At 35.4% G+C, this 25696-nt stretch overlaps 4 protein-coding genes across 5 annotated transcripts; 3 read left to right on the top strand and 1 right to left on the bottom strand.

Moving 5' to 3' along the window:
- The first annotated feature begins 1593 nt into the window (after nucleotides 1–1593).
- On the top strand, nucleotides 1594–1983 carry LOC131615166 (uncharacterized). Its single transcript, XM_058886656.1, has one exon. The coding sequence runs from the start codon at nucleotides 1594–1596 to the stop codon at nucleotides 1981–1983; it is 390 nt and encodes a 129-aa protein (XP_058742639.1).
- Nucleotides 1984–2967: 984 nt separating this feature from the next.
- LOC131613000 (CASP-like protein 1E1) lies at nucleotides 2968–4030 on the top strand. Of its 2 annotated transcripts, XM_058884734.1 has the most exons (3): nucleotides 2968–3186; nucleotides 3328–3368; nucleotides 3463–4030. In XM_058884734.1, the coding sequence occupies exons 1-3, from the start codon at nucleotides 2971–2973 to the stop codon at nucleotides 3806–3808; spliced, it is 603 nt and encodes a 200-aa protein (XP_058740717.1). In that variant the 5' UTR covers nucleotides 2968–2970; the 3' UTR covers nucleotides 3809–4030. The 2 variants fall into 2 exon arrangements, with proteins under 2 accessions (XP_058740717.1, XP_058740716.1); XM_058884733.1 differs by having other exon boundaries at nucleotides 2973–3368.
- Nucleotides 4031–16907: 12877 nt separating this feature from the next.
- On the top strand, nucleotides 16908–17354 carry LOC131615165 (uncharacterized mitochondrial protein AtMg00240-like). The gene has a single exon (XM_058886655.1). The coding sequence runs from the start codon at nucleotides 16908–16910 to the stop codon at nucleotides 17352–17354; it is 447 nt and encodes a 148-aa protein (XP_058742638.1).
- A 2022-nt stretch (nucleotides 17355–19376) lies between these two features.
- On the bottom strand, nucleotides 19377–21605 carry LOC131610858 (zinc finger protein CONSTANS-LIKE 13). The gene is made up of 4 exons (XM_058882913.1): nucleotides 20905–21605; nucleotides 20290–20451; nucleotides 19911–20164; nucleotides 19377–19812 (listed from the first exon to the last, which is right to left on the bottom strand). The coding sequence occupies exons 1-4, from the start codon at nucleotides 21454–21456 to the stop codon at nucleotides 19722–19724; spliced, it is 1059 nt and encodes a 352-aa protein (XP_058738896.1). The 5' UTR covers nucleotides 21457–21605; the 3' UTR covers nucleotides 19377–19721.
- Between the last annotated feature and the right edge of the window lie 4091 nt (nucleotides 21606–25696).

Raw genomic sequence — 25696 nt, 5'->3', positions numbered from 1 at the left:
AAAATCTTCAATTTGGATGTTGGCTTGTATATGGCCAAACACCAAACTCTTATGTGCAATCTTTACTCGATCAATGCTTCCAAACTTCCAATATCACCAATTCTGCTCCAAGCTTTCGTGTGTAGCAATCAACCCATTGATTTTAAGATTCCTTGAGCGGTGAATTGTCTAAAGATGTAAAAACAACTTCGTCTTATCCATAGCCTTCCACACAGTCACTACTAAGGCAATTTTGGAGAGAAGAACTTCTTTTCACTAGATTTATCAGCACCAACGACAACAACCCCAATCTTTCAAGAACCTGAAAAGCTTTGATCCAATCTTCAAGAATAATTAGTTTGAAGCCAACATAACCCTCAATCAATGAACAATCATTCATGTTTAAGAAATGAAATTGAAAAGAGGTTGAAGATGATAGAGTACCAATGCAAAAGTTTCAAAAGAGGTGGTTGATTTTTATCATAAATTTACAAAATTATTATGAAAATCTTACATGAACAAAATGATGACATAAGCTTTTATATGTGCTTGAGATGAAGCATACAAAAGATTGAAAAATATTGGTTAGATTTGAATCAAAGTTAATGTATATAATGAATCAAGTGAGCAAGTGAATAGAATAAACAAGATTTAGATTTTTGATCCATTTTGCAGTTGATTCGAATTATAGGCCATGTGATTCGAATCATGTGCAATAATTGATTTGAATCAATTGCTCCAATGAACTTTGAAAAAATCTAGAAAAATGCGTGATTAGAATCATGCGCAAAATGTGTTTCAAATCAATTTGGATAGAGGTGACACAAAATTGTCTGATTCGAAACATGTGTAAAACCTGATTTGATTCAAATGGTTTTTGAAAAGTTTTGGTCACTTCTGTTTGATTTGATTCAAATCAAATTGAGTGAGTAAATGATTGATTCGAATCAAATGCATCAAAACTCAATTTTCATGATTTTAAAGTTTTTCTTTGCACTTCACTTGAATTGAACACACATAGTCTTTATTCCACAAACTCATGTACTTGACTAAATGAGCAAGTTCAAATATAACCAAAGATATTATGCATGCTAAAAAGATTTACGAATCGATTTCAAAACTTAATTCAAGGTGTGAAATTTGTGAGGGAGACTCAATAAACAATAATAAGCGAAAGCGATAAAACTCAATAAATAATTTGTGAAGGAAAAAATGAAGAGAGATAAAATCAAAAGTTATTTTGTGTGATTTGAGAAGTGGTTCAGAGTCTCTATTTATATATAAAAAAAATCAGCTCTACCCCATGAACGAACAAACTAGATCATTTGACCGCAAGGGAAGCAGACAGTAAGAAAAAACGAGAGAGATTTTGGATGTGGATGTTTACTCAAACTAAGTGGAAGGGAATTTGAGAGTGGTGACATTAATACTATGGTCTTAAATTGCACTCCGCAACCGCATCAGCTGCAATTGCAGTGTGATTTAAGATCACACATCCAACCGCATTAAAACCACATTTTACTTCAGATGTAATGAAAAATCTTAAACATTAATTGTTTTTTAACATTGTATTTCAAACATCACTCAATTAAAATTCACGCTACAATAGTCGCAATGTGTATCACAACAACTACAATAACCACAATCACAAGGCGGCGATGGAGAATTAAGGATGGCGAAGAAGTATATGGGAGAGAAGCTTGTTTTGAACTGATAGAATTGGGTGATCTTTTGTATGACATAGTTCCTTATGAGCAAAATCCTGACGACGTGATCATTTGGCCATTTGACAAATCAAAAAGGTACAGTGTCAAATCCTTTTACAATATTCTGAATCTTTCTATTAGAGGAGTCGAGTTGGAAGAACATAGGAAGATGGGGCTGGGATTTATATGGGGGGCAACTGTCCCCTCTAAATTGAAATTCTTTGGCTGGAGGCTTTTGTTGGACAGGCTGCCTACAAGAAAGCTTCTCCGTAGGCGCGGTATTATTACAACAACATGATGTTGTTTGTGCTTTCTTTCAATTGGAAGAGGAGGACCTTAATCACATAATGCTGAGTTGTGCTAGCTTGAAACCGTTATGGAGGAAGATTAATAGATGGCTGGAATTAGATGTCCCTTCAAACCTGGACTGCTGCACCCATTTGATCAATTGCATTGAGTTATCGTCTGGATCTATGTCGAAGAGCAGGGCGGGAGCTGTTTGGATAACAATTTGTTGGGCCATTTGGAAGCATCGCAACGATATTGTTTTCAACAATGCGGTCGTCGATATTGATGAATTATTTGGTATGATCATTTGGTTTTCTTGGTGGTGGTTGACAATAGACTCTAGGGATAGAATCTTGAGTAATTTTTATGAATGGTTTCACAATCCTTTTCTGTGTTTGTGAACCTGTAAATTTAATGGTTGTAGATTTTTTATTATTGTAAGGGTTGGAGTACCCCTAGTGCTCCTTTCTTTTAATACAAGAGTTGCTTATTAAAAAAAAAACACTCAGAACCACAACTACAATTTAAAATCAAAATTAATATCAAGCCATAAATCCAAGCCTAACCAAATTGAATCGACGCGTCTATGATATTAATTATTGACCTCCCTTATTTTGATTGCAAAATTTAAAGACTACCTCCACTAAATATGTAAAAATTGTCAAATAAAATTTAAATAGTTTTTTCAAATTACTTCCCACATTTAGACTTTAGCACATACTTCCGCAACGTTCTAACATTAAATGCTCCAACATTAAGATCTTCCAACAACTTTATATCCTATAGAAAATGTTATGTAGGTTTAAATCCAAACCCTATATAGTGGAGTGAGCTGTGAGCACCACTATATTTTAAATTTCAAATGCCTTGTACATTACTTGAAAAATAAAATGTTAATAAAAAAAGTGGTGATGGACCTGATTCCACATAGACATTGTTGAAGAAAGATGGTCTATGACATTAAATATAAATCTATAGCTCGTACACGTTGTCTTGAATGCACTTCCAACCTCCCCACCTTTCTCATTCACTCATTGTTCCCCTTTCCTTCTCACAGTTATATTATACATATCTTTGTATCTATATATACTTGATCTTTTGTTACACAACAAAACTTAAATATTTATTACTTAACTCTTCAAGAGTACTTGCTTACTACAATATGGGAAGTCAATCTAAGGGGAGTGTGGATGGAGTTCAAAGTGATGTGAAGGTTGTAGAGAATATGTCAACTAAGAAGAGTGGTGTTTATGATTTGTTGCTTAGGGTTCTTTGTTTCTTGCTCACTCTCACTGTTACTATCATTGTTGCTGTTGATAAGGAAACTAAGGTTATTTCCTATGCTGATTTGCAGTTCAAAGCTACTGCTAAATGGAAATACATGTCTGCTAGTGTGTAAGTTCATTCATCATTCATCATTCTCTTCTAAAGCATGTGTTGTTTTTGTCTTTCTCTATAGTCAAAAAGTGACTTTTTTCTGTAATATTAGGTTTTTCTTGGTGACAAACGCTATAGGATGTTCATATGCAGCAACAACAATGGTGATTTCAACCATTGCAAGAAACAGTGGGAACAAGACAATACTGTTGATGATAACAGTACTAGATCTTGTTGTTTCTGCATTACACTTCTCAGCCAATGGAGCTGCTGCTGCAGTGGGAGTGTTAGGGCAGAAAGGAAACTCGCACGTGCAATGGATGAAAGTGTGTAATGTGTTTGATGCCTATTGTCGTCACATGACTGCTGCTTTGGTTCTCTCTATCATTGGTTCATCTGTGTTTCTTTTGCTTGTGGCTCTCTCTATTTTCAAACTTCATTATTATAGATCTTACTAGATCAATAATTAATATACTATTATTAGTGTTAATGTGTTCTTAGACTGTTGTTAGTTACTAAAGTTGTTGTTTGATGAAATATAGATTTAATATGTAATTTAGTATTATGGTTCTATTAAGTGATTTTGGTTTGTAGTATAGTAGTAAATATTGTATCCTACTATACATGGTGGTAGGTTTAATCATTTAAGAGGAGTACACTATATATGGCCACTTTGTTTATGAATGCATGCATGGTGATAATGGTTAAGTCATTTTTTATTTTTGAAAGTGTGCAAATGAAGTAATGCCTTATAGGCTACCTAAAAAAAGGAGAAGATACAACTCCAACATTAATGTGTGTCCTTCTTCACCTCCCCACCTTGAAAGGAATTAATGTTTGATGGAAATATATAATAAATGATGCAACATGTGATATATATAATAAATGATAGAACATGAGAGCTTTTGCAATATAAAGTATATTTGATAAAATGAAGGTATAAGTTGGGATAAAATGGGATCCCTAATATTTGAATAGCGGATAGAGATTCCCTCTCTAGCTTTCTGGTATGGTATGTGAAGAATCATTGAATAATATCCAACGGTGAATAAGTGTCCATAATATGGATCTAGTATGGATCTTGAGGTAGCGTATGGATCTAGTATGGATTTTGAAAAAAATATAAGCGGAAAAATATAAGGCAGAAAATAAATTGCAAAAATTAAATGAGATTAGGGAAAAAGAAGAACACCAAAGTTTATGTAGGTTTAGTCGGAAACGACTTAGTTATATCCTTAAAAATTGATATTGAAAGTTTTTAATACATGTTGAGAGCTTTTAGTAGGAAAGACTCGCGAACCCTCTTATACAAGGAAGTGATGGTTGATCTTTAACCAAGTAATACAAGACAATAGATATGGGTGTTTGCGTCTTTTCTTTAGAATAAACTTAGGAGTGAAGTGGTCAATCTTATTTTTCAATGGTGGATTGAAGCGGTTAGTCATCTTTCCACAAACACAGATCTTGGAGTGGTTAGTCTTTGTTGACGCAGTAAAGTGGCAAGCAAAAGATTTGAAAGTAATACTCCGAAAATTATCGTGTCCACAGAGAATGATCTGTTTAGAATGTCATTCGACGATTTCTATGTTTTTGAGTTCGGGTTTGAATGAATAAAAAGTAAAAAAGATATGAACATAAAAATAAATACATTCTTCGGAGAGAATAACTTATCAGGCTTGAATATACATTACCCGTCACAAACTTAAACCTTTCGATTAGTTGCACTCAATCTACGATACTCGTCATTACCATCACGTATCTCTCACATCAGTGTTCATCTCTAAAGCACCAACGAGACGTATCACAACCGAGGTTTTCTCTAACGCAAAGTTGCGAGAAGATCTATATTCTCGCGTCGGCGATCTCTCACGCACAACTCAAACACGGAAGCATTAAGCTTCGATACACAAGTGATTGTTAGCTCTAAATCCATCTATATAATCTAGAAACTAAAAGAAATCTATCCCTAATCAGAATCAGTAAGGTATATCTCTACAACAACACAAATCCCAAACATAAATGCAAAAAGATTAAGGAAGATAACATTAACGATTTGTAAAAGAAGTTTTATACAAAGCCATGAATGATAAATATACATATGTTTAGAGTAAATATACATAAAAAACCAACAAAAGAAAAATACACAAAGAGGAGAAGAGATAAACAAAACATCTCACGGGTTGTCTGTTCCGATTGATGAGTAATCCACCACCGATCATCCAAGTGCACGATCCAGTGTTGTTTTTAAGGCTAATCTTAACCTAAGAATGAAAATGATGAAATTGGGACAAAAACTCCCCAAAGACATACCCTAAAAATGTGAAAAAATCTATTTATACAAAAACAAAATTCAACAGACCCCGCTAAACGTGCTGAGCTGGCTAAGTGGGCTGTCAAAAATATCTAAAATATTTACGATGGTACAGGGGATCTGGCTAAGCGTAGTGAGCTGACTAAGCGGGCTCCTCGTTAAGCGGGTTGAGCTAGCTAAGCGGGCACAGAAAATCAATTATGCCTCTGTTATTGAAAGTGGTAGTGCGCTACTACTCTGGCTAAGCGAGATTCTGCATAATTTTCTCCTTATTGCTTCAAAACTGCGTATTCGAAGTCGTGCCTTCGACACTTTATTACTCGAGGCTCCGATACACATCAATACTTATAAAACGAATGAAAATTGGCCAAACGGTACATAAAACGAATCAAAAATAAAATAAAATGTGTTATGTACAAATATAATGAAAATGTACGCATTCACGCACAAACTGAGGAAAAGGAGTCGATAAATGCCGCAAAACTATATACAAAAACAACTACAATTTGGCACTTATCAGTCTTCAAGTTCCTAAACCTTTGAACTCAAAACCTTTGTTTTACACAGGATAACCAATAACCTATGAGATTTTAACAATGCACTGATTCTGAACCTTTGAAGCTTTTAATTTCGGGCTGAACTTCAACCTATCTTGGTTTTAATACTGGACTGACCAAGAACCTAGTGTGGAACCTTGGTTTGCAGGTAACAGACCTTTAATCAAGACATCATCTTTTGATGATGACAACTAAAGACAACTAATGATGAAACAAGCACAACGCTTCAACAGTTAAAGATGCAAACTTAAATGTTATGGTTTGATGAACTTGATCATCCGAAGAAAGCAAATAGCGCAAAGCAAACCTAAGTGTTATGGTTTGTGGCAATATCTGAAGAAGTCAAGCAAAATGGAAAGTATCCAAAGTCTTAAGTGATCTCAAGCAGTGTCAACACAGAGATAGTATCGCACAAAGGGCTTGTAGGAATGAAGTTGATCTCCTGATTTAGTAAGTGGGTGAACTTTTGTAAGAAAATAGGTTTTTTGTAAAATTATAAGACTATAAGCACACATTCACTAAAATCTTTTTTTAAATGTTTTTATCAAGAGAAAAAATATTTAAAAATACTTGGAGTTGCACCAAATGACTTAGGAGCATAGGAAATAGCTTGAAGGAAAATTTTGACATATGTAATCGATTGGGTCTTTGGTCTAATCGATTAGATTAGTTCAAACTTACGCCCTAAGCCATTTAGACAATACCTTAATGATGCACAACGACTAAGTATATTTCCTTTCCTTTTAAAGTACTTACAACCGGTTATTTTTCAAATTCTAATCGATTAGAATAAATGTTAATCAATTAGGTAAAGGAAAATTTCATTGATTGCAAATTCTATTTTGGGCACACTTTTTCCTATAAATAGAGGTTTCTTTTCTCATTTCCCGGACAAGGATCGATTCTCATTTCCCGTATCAGATGAAAACCCAGTTAGAGATAGATGTATGTCTAACCCACCATGGCATTTGGAGTGGATAGTTGCCAGATGAGGGTGGGTCGTTATTGCTTGTAGGGGATTCATTTCTTTAGTAGGGAGTACAAATCGTCTCTAAAACCACCCTTGAATTTATATGGGGGATTGATTGGTTTAGCCAAAGGTATAAAGCGTCTCTGACAACACCTCTAACTTTATTTAGGGAATTGATTGCTTTAGCCAGACATACAAAGCGTCTCCGACATCACCCCTGACTTTATATAAGGGATCGATTACCTTAGTCGGACGTTCAAAGCGTCTCGGAAAACATCCGTGACTTTATATGTGTGATTGATTTCTTTGGTCGGATGTAAAAAGTGTCTCTTATAACACCCCTAACTTTATGTATGTCGTGCATCAATATCTTTGGACGTACCCCGAATTTCCTTTTGATATGCATAGTCATAAAGAAAATATTGTCTTAGAAAATATGACTTTCTCGAAAAGCACTTAGGTCGTGTGGAGAAACTATATTAGAGCATAATGTTGTGTCAAAAATCTTACGTTCTTTAACGTCAAGATTCGACAACATTGTGGTGGCTATTGAAAATTCGAAGGATCTTGCGTCGTTGATAAAGGATGAGCTTCAAAGTTCTTTGAAGGCATATGAACAAAGATAGGACGAGAGAGGAAGCGACAAGGCAAAGGCGGAGATAGCTTTACAAGCTCATTTCAATGAAAAGATTAAAGGTTCGAAAGGAAAATGGACTTCGAAAGGGAAGCAAGGTGGTGGTGGTTCTCAAAATTCGAAGGGACAAAAGGGTAAGAGAAGTAACTCCAATGGTAATGGTGATCGGAGCAACACAAAAGGTGGAAAACTGAGAGATATGAGCAAAATACAATGTTGGAAATATAAGAAACTTGGGCATTTTCAAGCAAAGTGTGGTGCTAAACAGTGGGAATCTAAAGGGGATGAAGCCAAGGTTGCAAGACAAGAGGTGGATGATGAAGCCACGCTCTAAATGATGATTACCAAGGAGTTTGGAGGCAAACCAGAGGTGCTGGACAGCAGCTGCAAGTAGGGGTGGCAAAGCGGGCGGCCTGCCCCGCCCCGCGGCAATTTAAATAATTATATCAGAGTAACATGGGACAAGGGTGTCACAATTTCAAAATTTAAAACAAACATCATACGTCATTGTCATGCAAACACTAAGGAGTTTCATCATAATTCATAGTAACTCATGTTAACACAGCGGAAAAATAATTATACGGAATAGTCCAACACCTTCGAAACTATATCCATCAAAACTCAAAATAAAGCAATAAAGTCATAAGACAATAAACGATCAAAACTCGCGTCCCCAGTGTTACAATATCAGAGTATGACACTTGACGTTAAACTAGACACACTGACTCATGAGCTAATCCTCACCAAGTCGTAAAGCCGCTATCCTCAATCTGAAAATGACAACATGTAAGGGTGAGTCTCATTCTCAGTTAGTAAATATTATGCAATTCATAAGCAACAAGCATCATAATATGTCGTTCACCCAATCATGCATATTCAGATTCACAACTATTATTCATCAATTCATACAACAATAGATTACACCACATAACACTGAAATACATTCAATCATGTTATGACAAAATGCATATGACTCAACTGACACTATACATGTGGTACCAATAAACCGTGGAATTAATCCACCTGACCGATCTACACCTCATCGAAATACAACCCACCGACACAAATTCCGCACAATGGGAATTATGTCCACCATCGATCCAAACATCATCAGGATCCATCATCGAATGCATATGAATGAATGAACACACATAACATACTTAAGAATATCACCGATCACGATGAACAACTCATCTCAACACCACATCACCGAATAAGTATGTACATGTTTTCAACATCATTCGAATATCCATGCATTCATCACAATCATAATAATAATCACAGCCAATTCATCGCCACATCAAATACATTGTCACACCTATTTCATATGCACACAATGATTAATTCTCACCAAGTAATTAAATAGAGTTTTAATAAAGATAATAAAGTCGGGCCACTGCCCATATTTATCTTCATCATATAAAATATTTAATTACCTTTACAACGCCCAAAATGGCACTAAGAAAGGATACACGGTTCAAAACTTATGGTTTTTCAAAGTTTAGAAAAAATTTGTATAACAGGGTCCGCTGAGCGACCCTCTAGCGCGATTTCCAGTAGCGAACTACCTTGGACCGCCGCTTAGCGGACTAGCTCCGCTTAGCGAGCCTGAATGACGCACACAGCCTCCGCTTAGCAAGCCTAGATCCGCTTAGCGGACGTGCGATTTCTCAGAATCTCAGGTCTGCGACAAACCTGCGATTTCACACATCCATCATCCCAAATCGGTTCCAGACATCAGATACATGCACACAATCATCATACATTCAATCATACACCATCAAACATCAATTAAACTCATTATTAACTAATAGTTCATGAAAATTTCATCAGTTCAATCTAAATTATAACACCCTAACCTAACAATCCCAAAATCTAATTGAATCAAACCATACATCAATTTACCTATCACTTAAGATCACATAAGAGATACTAAAAGGAAAAGTATCCCCTTACCTTGATGGAGGTTCTTGAATTGATCCTTGAACTTTGAGATTTTTCCTCCTTCCTTTGCTCTTCTCACTTCTACGATAAAATCTTTTCTCCAAACTCTTCTCTTGTTCTCCCGCCTCTCCGCCAATCCGCAACTCTTCTCTTGCTCCATACACCCACTAATTACACCTCATTCCCCCAAAAGTACAATATTCTCTTCTTATTCATTTACTCCATTATTTTCAAAAATATTCATAAACTAAATTTTAATTAAATAATTAACCAAAATTCAATTTATCTAATAATTTAAAAATACGGGTGTTACATCATATGCCCGTAAAAAAAAGACTGGGGCAGGCAAACCCGTAAATTGAAATGGAAATAAAAATCTAACCTGCCCCGCCAAGATTGCGGGTTGGCGGGCGGTGGGCTTGACCGCTTATTTTTTATTTATTATTTTTTTCATTTTTTTAATAGATTTTTTACATTTTAATTAGATATTTCACATAGTTTTTAGAACAATTTTTTATAAACATTTTTTAACAAATTTTACTTAAAAATATTGCATATATTCACAAATAAATGTGTAAGATAAAACCATCAAGAATTAGAATTAGTAGAATTAACTTAAAAATAATGGATTTTTACGGAGCGACGGGTTTTGGCGGGGCGGGGTATGGCGGGCGGCGGGTTTTGGCGGGGCGAGCTATGGCGGACGGCGTGCCTAAAATCTCAACATAACTCGGACATTATATGAACCAAGATGTGTTATATATTTTGGGTATTAAATGTAATCTTTTGAGTATTGGCCAATTACTTGAGAAAGGTTACAATATACGTTTGGAAGATAAGATCTTGCGAGTTGTCGATGCTAGTGGTGTGTTGACTCTACAGGCTCCTATGGCTTCTGTCATACCCCAAAATTTGCCCATCTTATTCTTCCTATTCAAATTCAAATCAAGGTACAAAGCTCAAAGACACACTCTCCTATACAAGGCTCTGAAACTAGGGTTTTGTTTGTTCATAGGAAAATCAATGAATCAAGGGCTCCAAGGCATCCTATATGGTTCAATATATTTCACATTACGTCTATGACAAGTATCAAGTCTCAACTCAAAGGAGTGGTCACTCAATTGCTCATAAAGTCAACAGTCGACTAGTTTGACCTAAAAGTCAACTGTGGTCAAAGTACAATCAAAACTCCTGATTTTTTGTCAACATCCTCATATTGAAGTATCATTCACCATTTGATCAAGATTTGATCATGGTTCATCAAGGAAAGATCAGAAATCAACAATTCCAAAAGTTTCTAAATTAGGGTTTTCATAGGAGAAAGTCAACTAAATTTTGACCAGCCATAACTTTCACATGGAGCATCAGAAATTTTCCATCCAAAGCTCAATTTGAAGGAAATGGAATTCTCTACAACTTTGTCTCTCACATGCCAAGGCTAAAAATGCTTCATTTAAGAGATATAAGCTAATACATTACAGGTCCTTCTAGAAGATCGCAAAAAAGCAGTTTTTTGTCAGGAGGAATATCATCAAGATAAAATCTCCAAATGGAAAATATGTTCCAAAGTGGCTTGTAGAAGACATCTTGGGCTTTTCAAAAAGTCCTAGAACATCTCCATATAATAAAAATTGAATGAGTTATGGCTTGCGCAAGTTGGTCGATTTTCAAGAAAATGCATGAAACCCTAAGTGAGGAATTTGGATTTCTTTTAGCAGTGGGCCTATGGATTTGACTTTACCACATGACTTTAAGCTTGTGAAAGGCCCATGAATCAATTATTATTTGTTTTATGATTTTACTCCATTTATCTTTGAATTTATTCATTTAAATTCAATTTAAATCAATAAAATCATGATTCAATAATGAGAGATTTTATGAATCATTCTCCCAATATTTAATCAATCTAAAAATCATCTTGGGAGGGACCATAAAGTAATTTCATAACATGTTATGATTTTTTTATTTACTTTTTGAATTTATTCATGTAAATTCAAAATTAAATCAAATTAAATCATTCAAAATTGTGTGATTATTTTTTTAAGATTCTAATTCATCCAATATGGCCAAATTCACGTGGAAATATGTAGAAAATAGGTTGGAGATAAATTTAGAAAGATTTCATGCAAGAATCAAAATCAATTTCTTTTTCAATCAAGCATTGATTCTTTCCTTAAGATTTTAACCTAATTCTATCATCTATATATACTGAAGACTATTCAACATAAAGGGGGGGGGGGGGGGGGGGGGGGGGTTTGGCAGCCAAGGAGATAGGGTTTTCGAGCCACCAACTTCACACAAATTTGAAGAAATTCGTACTCATAGTTGCAGCCATTCTAAAGCCTTGCCAAGCATCACACTAGCCTCGTGAGGATACCAGGAGCTGATACCAGTCCTTAATCGAGCCCAGAACACGTGATGAAGGGCCATGCTAATCATTCACGGTTTGCAAACATGTCTGAATTTCATGATTTTGATTCAGGTTTTTTTTAATCAATTTTATACACTTGTATCTACTCATACTCATGTTTAGAGTCTATTGGGACCGTCGTTAACGAGTTTTTACTCAGGTATACTTATTTTCCATGGTTAGGGCACAATTTTGTTTCTATTCGTATCTCATTATACAGTCGGATTCAGGTCAAGGCGATGCCACCAATGGATTCAGGGACCCCAAATTAGGGGGACAGGGTCTTTCTTTTTTTGTTTATTCACGGCGTGTGCAGCGTTTCAGATTTGCAGGTTGAAGAGGATGAACTCAAAGCAAAATCCGCAGCAAAAAGCCTAAGAGATTCCGCAGGTAATTTCGTAAGGAGAGAGGAAGAAGACGATGACTTGGAAGTTTGAAAATTGGACTGATACGTGGGCTTCTCTGGTTCGTCAGCTGGCCATACTTGTCCCTCTCTCCATGCGTGTGTAACATTAATTGGCCGGTCAAAACTTCAACGCTATCTCTCCTCTTCCGATTGGCTGCCCACGGATACACAGGGCCCACTTTTGACTTTCCTTTTGAATTCCAATAAAATCTTATTTTTATATTTATTTGTTTGGTGGTATTATATAAACGAATTAATGTATTGGCTCAGTTGGTAAAGGAACCATTAATGTGGTGTTCAAGACCTGGGTTCGATACCCAGCCCAGACGATTTATTTTACATCTTTGTTCCCACAGGATTTCGTGCATGCACTCAAACGCAAGCGCATGGTATACTCTTACGTTGCAGCCATTTGATCCTCCCAAATTCCGATCCAACGCATACCAGGTTGAAGGAACACCATGGGCATCCAAAAGGCATATACACCGGATTGAAGCTAAGTTTCTTAACTTTTCTTTTTATTTTTACATAAATGCTCTTATTTGATTTTCTTAATTCTCCTTTTCTATTATAATTACCATTAGCTATATCTTTATCTATTTTAAAGTTATTTTATATTAAATTATAATTATTTTTTTTATCGAAAACTCGATTTTTCCACGATATTATCAACAATTGTTTTTAAACCATAAAAGATATTATTTTTGTATATACTTTAATCAATTAGTTTTTTTGTTAACTTCGATACATTTATAAACCCTGGTATCTTTAGGTTATCCTTAGGTTTGTTGGTAGGTGTTGCCCGTTAACCCTGGACAACTTTTGGCCCTTTCAGGGTTTGTTTTTGCCTTACCCTTTTTGCCTCGATCTCTGTTTTAATTTTTAATCTGCCACGTTATAATTGTTGGGAATTTTAATGCACTAACACATTTTTCTTCTTTGTGCCCAATTTTCAGGGTTAATCAAAATCTTTCAGCCAACGCGCCTCCAGATCAAAAAAGCTAAGTTCCCTTAATTTTTCTTATTATTACATAAATCTTTTCTTTATTACTTTTGCTGTTTTTTTATTAATTCTTTTGAATTTCAACCTCCTTTTTTATAAATGTAATTTTAATTAATTTAAGTTGATAATTTTAAATTAATTAGGATTAATTTTATTATTAAATTAATTAGGTTAAATAATTAGTTAAGATTTTTAAGCTAGTAATTATTTTAGGGTAATAGTTAAATTTTTGGCTAATTAATTTTTGGCTAATGATTACTAATCACTGTCCTCCCTATTATTTTTCTTTTAATTTTCAGGTCGATCGAGGGTTCGAGTTCGAGGAAGATCAAAGCGTTCAAGGATGTCTAAAACTAATTATTGATCCCTCTTATATTTTCCTCCTTTTAATTTCCCCCGCCCCCGCAGGTGTTTATTGTAATAGCATAGGAAATTTTATTTTCTGCCTTTATTTTATTTTAATTTGCGTGGTTAGTAATCTTAGGGAGTGCAAGCCTTGAACTAAATTAGATCACTAATTACAAGATAACAATATCTGAAGTTAACCACATGATTGTGCACCCACACACCTTTAGGGTAATCCCTCTGGTTGCCTGGTTGCCTTATTACTGTTGCCTTGTTGCCTCTAAGTATACTAAATAGTCAAGTCCCTCGATTCCGAGGATACCTAAAGCAAGGTTGCCTTAAAGAATAAAAATCATCTAGTCCCTCGATGCTGCCTCGGAAAAATAAAGATGATTGTCCTATTGCTAAGGTATCCTCGCATGATGCCTAAAAAGATTAATGACTATTCTGTCCTTCCCTTAGACTACCTACACTCTTTATGGCACGATAAACCTCGATGACCCTTAACATCTAATTGAAAGACTTCCTGCCCTCTCATGGTATGGATAGATCCTTTCGCCCGAAAAGTTAAAAGAACAATTTTTCAAACTTAGGGTAGTTGCTATTAATTGCTTGCTCTATTTCAAATTCAAAATCAAATTCAAACTCTTTTTTTTTCCACTAATTTTCAAATACTTTTCAAAAGACTACGCTTAGTTACAAGCTAAAGTTCTTCTTCAAAGTTTTTACTTTTCACACCTCATTTTCAAACATTTCAAACAATACAAGAGTGAGCTAAGAAATTAAGAGCCCATGGAAAACCATGGATGCAAAGCGTGCCTTACACCTTCCCTTTGTATAACTTACCCCCCGAACTTAAAATCTTTTCAAAAGGTCTTTTTCTGTTCTTTTAGCCTTTCTAATTGGATAAAATAAAAGTCGGTGGCGACTCTTGCTATCCGCACATTTCGATTAAAAGTCATTTCACCGTATTACAGCTTCCAATAGGACTTTCAAAGTTGAGCTGAAAGTATTGGAGCATAGGTGTTTAGCTACAGCTGCAAGTAGAGAGGAGTGGTTATGGCACTATCGTCTCAGTCACTTGAATTTTTGTGATCTCAAAGTGTTGCAACAAGATGGTATGGTTACCGGGCTGCCACACATCAATATTCCAGCTGAGCTGTGTGAGGAATGTGTAAAGGGAAAGCAACACAAAAGGAGTTTTAGCAAAGATGCGGGTCATAGGACCAAAGCACGTCTTGAGGTGGTGTACTCTGACGTTTATAGGCCTATGCAAGTAGACACATTTGGTGGCAATAGATATTTTGTCACGTTCATTGAAGATTTTAGTATGAAGTTGTGGACTTATATCATCAAGAGAAAGGATGATGTGTTTGATGTATTCAAGAGGTTTAAGTCCATGGAGGAGAGGCAATGTGGTCACAAGTTGAAGATTCTCAAAACGGATGGTGGAGGTGAGTATACCTCAGTTGCATTTGAGAAGTATTATGATGATGAGGGTATAGTGCATGAGGTTGTACCACCCTATTTGCCACAATAAAATGGTATTGCCAAGAGAAAAAATCGCTCAATTATGAGCATGGTTCGAAGCATGCTAAGCGGTAAAAATCTACCGAAGAAACTATGGCAAGAAGCGGTCTCTACAACCACGTACTTGTTGAATCGATATCCTACGAAGAAGCTTAAGAAGCTTACACCAGAAGAGGTTTGGTGTGGATTCAAACCGAATCTATGTCATTTGCGAGTTTTCGGTTCGGTGGCTTATAGACATGTGTCAGGTCAGCTTAGAAAGAAGTTGGACGACAAGGGAGAGGAAATGATTTTCGTTGGATATCATTCTACAGGTGGTTTAAAGTTGTTTGATGCGAGAAATCGGAAGATTCTCATCAGTCGAGATGTTATTTTTGAAAAAAATAGCAGCAGCAACAGTGTAACTAGTTACGGCTAGCCAGTGCAATCTGGCGTAACCGGTTACATGCAGGAAAAACAGAGCATGAATGCAGCAGAACAGGCTGTAACCGGTTACAATAACTGATTACAGTAGAGTGAACTTCCAGCAGCACTGTTTTTTGATGATCTAGTCAGTCCCGAACTTGTTCCACAGCCCCCGGATGATGTTTAAACTGAGGAAAATCATAGAAGATCAACAAGGCAAAGGGTGTTACCTTTGAGACTCCAAGAGTGCAAAAGATTCCAAGATAACGAGGTCAATAATGAAGGTGATTTCGTCCATTTTGCGCTTATGGCCGAATTCGAACCGGTGAACACGGAGGAGGCTCTAAGTGATCCAAAATGGATTTGTGCAATGAAAGAGGAGCTGGAATCAATTGAGAAGAATGGCACCTGGGAGTTGGTTGATCTACCTCATGGTAAGAAACTGGTTGGTGTGCATTGAGTGTACAAAGTGAAAGCAAACCCAAAAGGCGTAATAATCAAGTATAAGGCTCGATTGGTAGCGAAAGGGTTCTTGCAACATGAAGGAATAGACTTTGAAGAGGTGTTTCTACATGTGGCTATGCTTGAGACCATCCGGTTGGTTGTTGGTATTACGTACAACAACAATTGGAGCGTTTATCAAGTGGACGTCAAAGCTGCGTTTTTGAATGGTCCACTTGATGAGGAGGTTTATGTTGGGAAGCCCCTGGATTTGTAGTGAAGAATCAAGAGATGCGATACTACAAGTTGCATAAAGCTTTATATGGTTTAAAACAAGCTCCAAGAGCTTGGAACAAACGCATAGATGGCTTTCTTGTTGATATTAGTTTCAAGCGGTGTGTGTCCGAACATGGTGTTTATGTGAGATCGGACACTAATGATGATGTGATTATTTTTTGCTTATATGTGGATGATCTCTTGATTACCAGCATCTGTGAGAAGATTATCTCAAGGTTCAAGAAGGAACTCATGAATGAGTTTGAGATGACTGACCTTGATATCATGAGATACTTCCTTGGCATAGAGTTCCAAAGATAAAAAAATGGGACTGCTCATGCACCAAAGGAAGTATGCACTTGAGATCTTGAAGAGGTGTAAAATGGAGCATTGTAATGTTGCCATTACACCATGTGAGGCAAGGCTACAGCTGTCCAAGAGTGAGGATGAGCAAGATGTTGATCCAACTCAATATCAGAGATTGATTGGACCATTGCGGTATTTGTGCAATACGCAACCGGACTTAGCATTTAGCGTCAGTATTGCGAGTAAATTCATGGAGAGACCTAAGGTGTCTCATATGGCAGCTGTCAAGAGGATCCTTAGATATGTTAAAGGAACTCTTGGTTGTGGAATTCTCTTTCCGGCATCAGATACAGGCCGAAAGTGTGATTTACTTGGTTTCACCGATTCCAATTGGTGTGGTGATAAAGATGATAGAAAGTCAATAGTTGGATACATCTTTATGTTTGGTAGAACACCAATTTCTTGATGTTCGAAAAAGGAACCGGTGGTAGCACTCTCATCTTGTGAGGCCGAGTATATTGCGGCGTCGTTGTGTGCTTGCCAAGCCATGTGGCTTATGAATCTATTGAAGGAGTTTAGTAGCAATGAGGGTAAGGCTATTACACTCCTTGTTGATAATGTTTCTGCAATTAATCTTGTGAAGAATCCGATTGCACATGGAAGGAGAAAGCATATAGAGATGTGGTTTCATTATTTGAGGGAGTTAGTGAGCGATGGGAAGTTACGATTGGGATATTGTCAAAGCGAAGACTAAGTGGCTGATTTGTTGACCAAAGGGGTGACAAATAAAGTGTTCAAGAGGTTGAAGATGAATTTGAGCATGCTTGACTTGGACCAACTGAAGTGAGGTGGTGTGTTGAAACTACTGTTTTTGGCACTTCAGTTGGCGTAACCGGTTACCGTAACCGGTTATAGGCCCGATAACATAAGCAGTAGCACAGTTGTGGTGGCGTAAACGGTTACGCTGTTTGCCATAACCGGTCACAGGCCCGATAACAAAAGCAGTAGCGCAGTTGTGGTGGCGTAACCGGTTACGCTGTTTGCCATAACCGGTTACACTGAAGCTTAACTTTTTTTTATTTTCTATTTTGGCTGTTATTTTAGTTCCCAACCATTTGTAACATTGTACTATAAATGAGGCTCACTACTCCTAATTGTTGTTAATGCAAATTTGTCCACTCACCCTCAATTACTCTCTCTCTCTCTCTCTTATTTTCTTTCAATTTCTTTAATCTTCATCTTCTTCAATTGTTCATTTTCTCGATTGATAAACCTTAATTTGATTTGTATGTTCTAACATAATTCAAATTAAAAACTTATAAAGAAACAGAGAAAGTATATTTTTGTATAGACCAAAGAAATATTTAAATATTATTTTAAATAATTAAATCATTTTTTATATTTTTTAATAATTTTAATTGAATTTGATTAAAAAAAAATCACCATGATGAATTGGAAACCTGTCTCGCTCAATTTTGTAGAGTGTCTTTGGGAGGAGAGATTTTGAATGGAAGGACTTATTTTTATTTTTAAAATTAAAAAAGTAATAAAAAATTAAAAATGGTTAAGTACTTATCATGATGTCCTTTCAATTTTTTAAAATCTCAAAATGTATTTCAAAATATAGACCTTTCCCTAAAATATCTTTTCAAATCATTTTTTTTATAGACTCTTTCTCATCCTTCTAATGAAATCCTAACTTGGAGTTGGAAGGGTAGGGGCCTAAGTATCCCAATAAACATATTATTGACCAATCATTAAAATAATTTACACTTTAGAGGACGTAACAACTCTAATGATACAAATGGTTAATCAGGTATCCAAGTATCTAGCTAGCATGTTAAGACCTCATTATATGCTTAAGATTATCTACCAAGTAAATTGACAGAAAGACAACTATTGAATTAATGAAATGGTTTGAGAGATCATCACTTTCTTCATTAGCTGAATTTAATGAGTGAGATTAATTTGGTTGATGGAATCCAAATCATTATCAACAATTTGATTTTCTATAGCATTTTCAGCCACCTTAACAGTTTGATTAATCCTAGTGGATGAGAGTATTATGTCTCAACCATTAGATAGTATCAACTATGGAAGTTTAGTCCAAGGTTCATTTGACTTGGTCACACATAACTTTTGCATGCATATCTAATGAAAATCTCGGTGGCTAACTAATGCGTGCTTCTGTACACATTTCATGTCGTTTTAATGTGATGTTTCAAGATAGCACATTTTTCAACACGTGATTTAGCAGTTGTGTAGATTTGTTTGCCGACAGTTTATTGCAAGTATAGCTTCAAGCATTAAACACCTTTTTTCTTTATCTTGTTTGATACTTAAAATTTACAAATAGGGTCTGCATAAGTTTCTAAAGTTGCTTAACTAAATAAATCATAAAACACGTTAACAGCTTATATATCAATTTGCTTACATCAAGGTTGCGCTGTAATGTTTGGTAGGCATGAGTATTCATCAACCATCTCAATTCAATGCAAAAAGGGACATTTCCACTACTGGAGGAATATCCTCCAAAGATTTCATTATTCAACCTCTTCCAACACCAACCCAAGGGTAATTCAAATTCAAAAATACAGAAAAACAAAACTGATACTGTGTTTTTCTATATCAGAACAAATCTGATAGTAATAATACTACTTTGATATTGCATAACTTCAAAAGCTTGGGATCCAAAGATCGATATTCGATACATCTTATATTACATGCAAAATTTAAATAAGTTCACTATACAAGAGACATGTTATCATGATTTATGTGACATGAGCCAAGAGTTTTAGCTACGTTGTTGTAGCAGGCTGCCTATACCATGATTTCAGTGCTCTATTTTAGCAAATCGGCCCTTAACTCGTGTTCTGGTCTCCGCCCGAACTTTTCGTGATTCATACCTTATATGCTTGTCGTATCTGTTGTTTTCCATGCAAAAATGTTAATTTAGTATATAAAGGTGGGTCGGTTGTGAATTTATATAAAAGAACATACTCATATATCCGTGTTCACATACCTTCTTGTTTTCTTCTTCTGCTTGTACCGCAACAATGCAGAATCTCTTTCTTGACTTGCTAATTCATATGGAGGAGGAAGAGCTTTAAGAGTAGTTGACGTTTCAGACTTAAAAGATTCTGAAGGTGTCATGTGGGTAAGCGGCTCCCCGACAGAAGATGCAGAATGTTTAACTGGAATTTCTTCGGTTTGAGCTTTGATTGACGTATCAACAGGTACAACTTGATACGTAGGTTCGCTGCTTTCTTTGAGCCACTGGAATACACAGTCAATAGATAAGATTATATTACTAAACTTGATAACTATTAAGAAGTATTTTCAATCAATCAACTAGGAACGATAATAGAACGTGGATACGTCGAATGACATAGAAGCTATACCTCATTTCTAGGAGCGATGTCAGTCTTAGTGTCGTGTTCAAAATCTGTAGATAAACTCCTTGATGGCATATACTCTTCATAATCCAAGGGCTCAGACTTCGTCATCTCACGAAGCTGACTTAAAATCTCTTCTTTCTGTCTCCCACAAGCAGCCTTACGATTCTGTTTCAATGACCCGAACATGTCAAAATTGTAGCAATACACACATAATTTAATCAAATAGTTGAATTGAACTCAAGTGAGCAATCATGTTCAGTTCCTTCCTGGAACCTCCATTGACCCGACTTTACTTACCTTCTAGTCAAAATCCGGATTAGTAGGGTAATTTCCCTAAAAAGAAACCGGAGAGTTAAAATCAAAACAATACTACAACAACAATCAAACCTTTTCCCACTAAGTGCAGTCTGCTACATGGATCATCTTCCGTCAAATTGTTTTATTCAGAACCATGCATCTATCCAAATTGTTAATCTCAGGATCTTTCTTAATGATTTTTCTTTCTTATAGATAAAATCAAAACATCATACACTTAAATTCCATATGCTCTTTTGACTATAAAACAATCAAAATAAAGGGCAAAACATAAACGAACACACACAAAGAAAAAGATTATACCTTTGGCAAAGGAGGAACCTCCATAGCACTATAATTATGCGAAGAAGGAGAAGAAGAAATAAGATCATCAAGACTAACAAAACTCGGAGCATCCCAAACAAACAAATCCGAAACCCCTTCCATCTCATACCCTAAAAACCCATCTCCAAAACTATCCTGATCCAAAACCAACGATTTTTTCCCAATATCCTGCAACCCAACAATCGCCAACAGCTCACTCACCGAAGGACACCCAGTGAAACCCTCAAGAGGCCTTCTTTCATGCGGAGAAGAAAGAGACAGATTATGATTTTCCCAATCACAATTCTGACAGAAAACAGAGGATTCCGTTGAACAGAGAATTGTAGCAGGTGAATCATCGCAGGAGTCACAGATTAAGGAGCGTGTGTGCTTTGAGAAAAGCTGGTTTGTTGAGTGGACTTCACGGTCGCAAGAGAAACAGAGCTTGGCGGAATCGGCTCTGCAGTAGAGAACTGCGGTTGAATTGCTGCAATAATCACAGGGTCGTTTTGGTTTGTGTGAAGGGTTGCGGTTTGTGGGAGAATCAGCCATAGTTGATAGGTTGTTACTGTGAGAGAGTGTGTGAGAGAGAGAGAAAGAGAGATAAAGATGAGAAAATGTTAGGTGTGGAAATTGAGATATGGTTTGGAGAGAGTGGCAAAGAAGAATTTGGCATGTGACTTGTTACTTGGAGAACAAGGACTTGTTAGTTGCATTTCAGGATAATTCAATTCACTTTTTGTGGTTACTAATTTAACACAAAAAGAAAATACAATTCTTGTGCATAACTGATCTGTTAAACCAACTCAGTTGATAATTTCGCAGATATGTCAGAAATAAAATTCTATTAAATTAACTCAGTTGATAGTTAAGCAGAAATATTAGAAATAAAAGTCCTAAATTGAAATCTGTAATTTTTCACTTGTTTTTTTAAAATGGTGAATTTCAGTTACTACAGTACTGTGTAACTGCTTTTATCATTTCATCTAAATATTATTGGATGTAAAGGAAAATACTTTGACTTTTAGTTAGAAACTGATCATTTTTGTATTTTTATGTTTATTATATCAAAAAAAAATCTTGGTGAATCCTATCAAAATGAATTGAGGAAAAAGACAAAGAGAGATATTTCTTCTTTTTTTTTTTCTTTCAAAGGTTGTGGCCTGTGGGGCAAGTGGGATAAAAAAGGACTTTTAGCCGAACTTGCTAGAAAGGTGATATGGGCCCCTCCTTCACGTATACAAACATTGAACTTGAAAGAATCATGTGATGTTAGTCATTCACCGATATTTAGGAGGAATAAAATGTTATCTTAAGTCAAAATTTATTGATCTTTGAAATAAAGGTTTTCATATATTTTGTTTGAATGGAGTTTTGTGGAGAAAGCGTGATAGGTTGATTAGTCACCGCCGTGACTCTTTTCACGAAACATATTAAAAAGGGTTATTATTTTTTTGCTAGCCAAAAGAGTTCACGCCCAATTTGAAGTTCAATTCAGGTGAGGGACATATATTCAACTAACATACTCGTGGACACGCATAACATGGACACTATACTAAAGGAGAGCCTCTTTCCACCCCGACTCTTGATGTACATCTATCGACGTCTCATACCTCTCATCTTATATTTTATTTATATTTTGAATTAAAAGGTTATTAGAATATTTTTTTATTTAAACATTTTTAGTGTCGCTGTCAAGATTATCTCTGATCTTAATAAAATTTAGTATTTTTTTATCTGGTTGATTTTAAAGTTTATATGACAGATTTTGCGCTTACAACCCTGTAATTTATTTTAGGTTTAGTGCTTGTTAATCCTTAGTGTTTTCGACTGTGTCAGGTGGACTTAAAACAGATTTTCTCCTGTTTCTTTTCGTAACTTGATCATCCATGGGAGATCAACCGGTGTCCAGAGTAGGTCTTGAACGAATTACCACGGCTTTTACCGCAGCTCTAACTGCTTTAACTGAAGAGTCAACGACAAAGAGGTAGGTGAACACCAACAACAACGGGGATCAACGAAGAGATAGAGGAGGAGAACATGTTAGGATTCTGCAGGGTGTAAACAATTATCATGTTGTTATTATTGAAAATTCGAGTTCTGAAGAAGAAGAACCCTACGAGAAAAAGGTAGTTGATAGTGGGAATCGGCATAGCCATGATTATCGAGTGAAGGATGATATTCTATTATTATATGGAACAATGGGAATAAAGGAGTTTCTGGATTGACAGATCGACGTCGACAGGTTCTTCAACGTTATGGGCGTCCTTGAGAATAAGCAAGTTAAGATGGTAGAGATCAGGTTGAAAAGTACTACTGTTGTCTGGTGGCATAAGCTTGTTGTTCAGAGGAAAAGAAAAAAGGCCTGTCAGATCTTGGCGAAGAATGAAGCAATTGATGCAGGAGTGATTTTTGAGAAGATTATTTATAAGAAGTATATTTAGTGTATTCACAAAAAAAAAAGAACTGTAACAGAATACACAATCAAGTTCATGCGTTTCTCTGAGCGTAATGAATTGGGGGAATCAGAGAGCTATAACGTAGCTCGATACATTAATGGCTTAAAGGGATCTTTATAGGAGAAGATGAATTTATAGACTGTATGGACTGTGACTAAGGCATCTAGTCTAGCTTTGAAGGCAGAATTGATGGAAAAATCTCCTATAATTTTTTCACCTTTTAGGTATTTGCCCTAGAATAACTTTGAATCAGTAAGCGACAAGGAAAAAAGTGCAGCAACCAGAGATTCCAACCTTGAGAATTATTAGGTTTTGTTTTGTTGGCTGCATTTTGTTAAAACAAGTGTTCTAGAAAGATATTGGACAAAATGTCTTGACATGTTAGTACGACATCAGAACGTGTCTTGTTTTCTATTTTTGAAAGATTTGTTTTTTAGCGTGAGATCCTAAAGATTCTCTAAAGATTTGTTTCATGATTTCTGCGGCCCAAGATGCATGTGTGAAGATTTAATTCTCTAAATATTTGTTTCAAAGCATGAGATATCTCAAGATTTATTTCTTAAGATTGGATGTCAAAACATTTGAGGAAACAATATAATATCTTCAAGAATATCCTGCATAAGATCTTTTTGGATTTGCTGTATGTTTATCACTGTTGTGTGATTGAAGGGAAGTAATATGAGTCTCTTATCTAGGATTGTCTTAGATAGAAATATCACAGGTAGTCATTAGGTGAGAAGTTTGTAAAACTAGAGGTTGTTTAGAACTTCAAACTAATACTATTATAGTGGATTTTCTTTTAGGCTTGGATGCCCCAAATGTATGTGACGTTGCATCAAACTGGGTTAACAATTGACATGTGTTATATACTTCCTGCAATTTATTTTAAACTGTTAATTATTATAAAACAAGCATACAGATACACACACGCGCGCACACACACACACACACACACACACACACACATATATATATACATATATATATATATATATATATATATATATATATATATATATATATATATATATATATATATATATATATTCTCCAATTGTCATTAGCAAAAAGGATCGAAAAAACTTTAAAATATATAGAGAAATTACGAGAGTACAAACAATTTTTAACTATGAGTTTTACCTCATGAATGACTTCATCAAACATTCATCCTTGGTGAATATGATTTTGAATCCTTTGTCACAAAGCTGATTTTTTCTTAGAAGATTTTGCTTTAGTCTTTCAACATTAAAGTACATCTTCAATTGGATGTGAAAGTTAGTACTCCAACTTTGTCAATGCCAAGAATTCTTCCTTTAAGGTATTCCCCATATGTGAAGAATCCTTGGACTTTAGAACTAGAGATGAAAATTAGTTTATTTCTACTGCCATATGCTTGGAGCAACCACTTTTAAGATACCAAAGATTTGAAGTGGTCTTCAAGTAAACCTACAAAACAAATTAAGTTTTGTTCGGTACCCAATGTGCTTTGGGTCCTTCAAATTTAGTTCCCTTTTTAACCTACACATAATTCCCCCTTGCTATACTGAAATTTCTTACATAGCATGCATTAGGTGTATGGCCACTTATACCACGATAAAAACATATGGGAACAAAGTTACTTTTATATCTTGGAACATAAGATTTCTTTTTAGGAAATATTTTCTTACGATGATGATGAACTTTTTGTGTATTATTCACTTTCTCTTTGTTGGATTGGTCACTTGCCTTAACAAAGATAGTTTTACTAGTACTTGTTTTATCAAATTTAGAATAACCAATTCCACTTTTATCACTGTAGTATCTTTGTTGACTAAGAACACTATCCAAATCAATTTGTCTTTTTTCATATCTTTGAAGAACTCTTTTTAATTAGACAATTTGAAAAGAAAGTGAATACCACTCTTTGCATGTAAGATTTTGTTTTTATTTTTAAAGAAAATTTTTTTTTTCAACTTCAAAATTCTTTTCCATGGTGTCAATCTTTTCTTCAAGTGAAAAAATTTGTTTCTTTTGGGTTGACACCTTTTTATACAAAATTTAACATTCATTAATTAGTTCTTCAATAGCACATAGATAATCATTATAATAAGAAGATATTTCATTACTAACATATTCTTCTTCATCGTCGGAGTGGTGTGAAGCCATCAATGCAAGATTAACACATTCTTTGATTTCATAATCGGAAGATGGACTCACTTTATTATCTTCCCATGCTACATATGCTTTCTTTGAATTTTTAGCCTTCTTTCTCTTGAAGTATTTATTATTCTTTTCAAGTATAGGGCATTCACTTTTAACATGTCCTTTTTCTCCACATTCAAAGAATGTAACCT

Source organism: Vicia villosa, linkage group LG6 (assembly GCF_029867415.1).
Source record: "Vicia villosa cultivar HV-30 ecotype Madison, WI linkage group LG6, Vvil1.0, whole genome shotgun sequence".
NCBI lineage: Eukaryota > Viridiplantae > Streptophyta > Magnoliopsida > Fabales > Fabaceae > Vicia > Vicia villosa.
Note: the sequence above shows the minus strand (reverse complement) of the source record. Positions and strands in the feature narration are given on the sequence as shown.

What these genes read in the sequence shown, in the direction of transcription:
- LOC131615165 (XM_058886655.1), top strand. Translation starts at nt 16,908, where the DNA reads ATGGGACTGCTCATGCACCAAAGGAAGTATGCACTTGAGATCTTGAAG.
- LOC131610858 (XM_058882913.1), bottom strand. Translation starts at nt 21,456, where the DNA reads ATGGCTGATTCTCCCACAAACCGCAACCCTTCACACAAACCAAAACGA. An exon ending in AGGTTCCTCCTTTGCCAAAG is followed by an intron (nt 20,452 to 20,904) that starts GTATAATCTTTT and finishes TCATTGAAACAG; the next exon opens with AATCGTAAGGCTGCTTGTGG. An exon ending in ACATCGCTCCTAGAAATGAG is followed by an intron (nt 20,165 to 20,289) that starts GTATAGCTTCTA and finishes TGTGTATTCCAG; the next exon opens with TGGCTCAAAGAAAGCAGCGA.
- LOC131615166 (XM_058886656.1), top strand. Translation starts at nt 1,594, where the DNA reads ATGTGTATCACAACAACTACAATAACCACAATCACAAGGCGGCGATGG.
- LOC131613000 (XM_058884734.1), top strand. Translation starts at nt 2,971, where the DNA reads ATGCACTTCCAACCTCCCCACCTTTCTCATTCACTCATTGTTCCCCTT. An exon ending in GAGTTCAAAGTGATGTGAAG is followed by an intron (nt 3,187 to 3,327) that starts GTTGTAGAGAAT and finishes GCTGATTTGCAG; the next exon opens with TTCAAAGCTACTGCTAAATG. An exon ending in AAATACATGTCTGCTAGTGT is followed by an intron (nt 3,369 to 3,462) that starts GTAAGTTCATTC and finishes CTGTAATATTAG; the next exon opens with GTTTTTCTTGGTGACAAACG.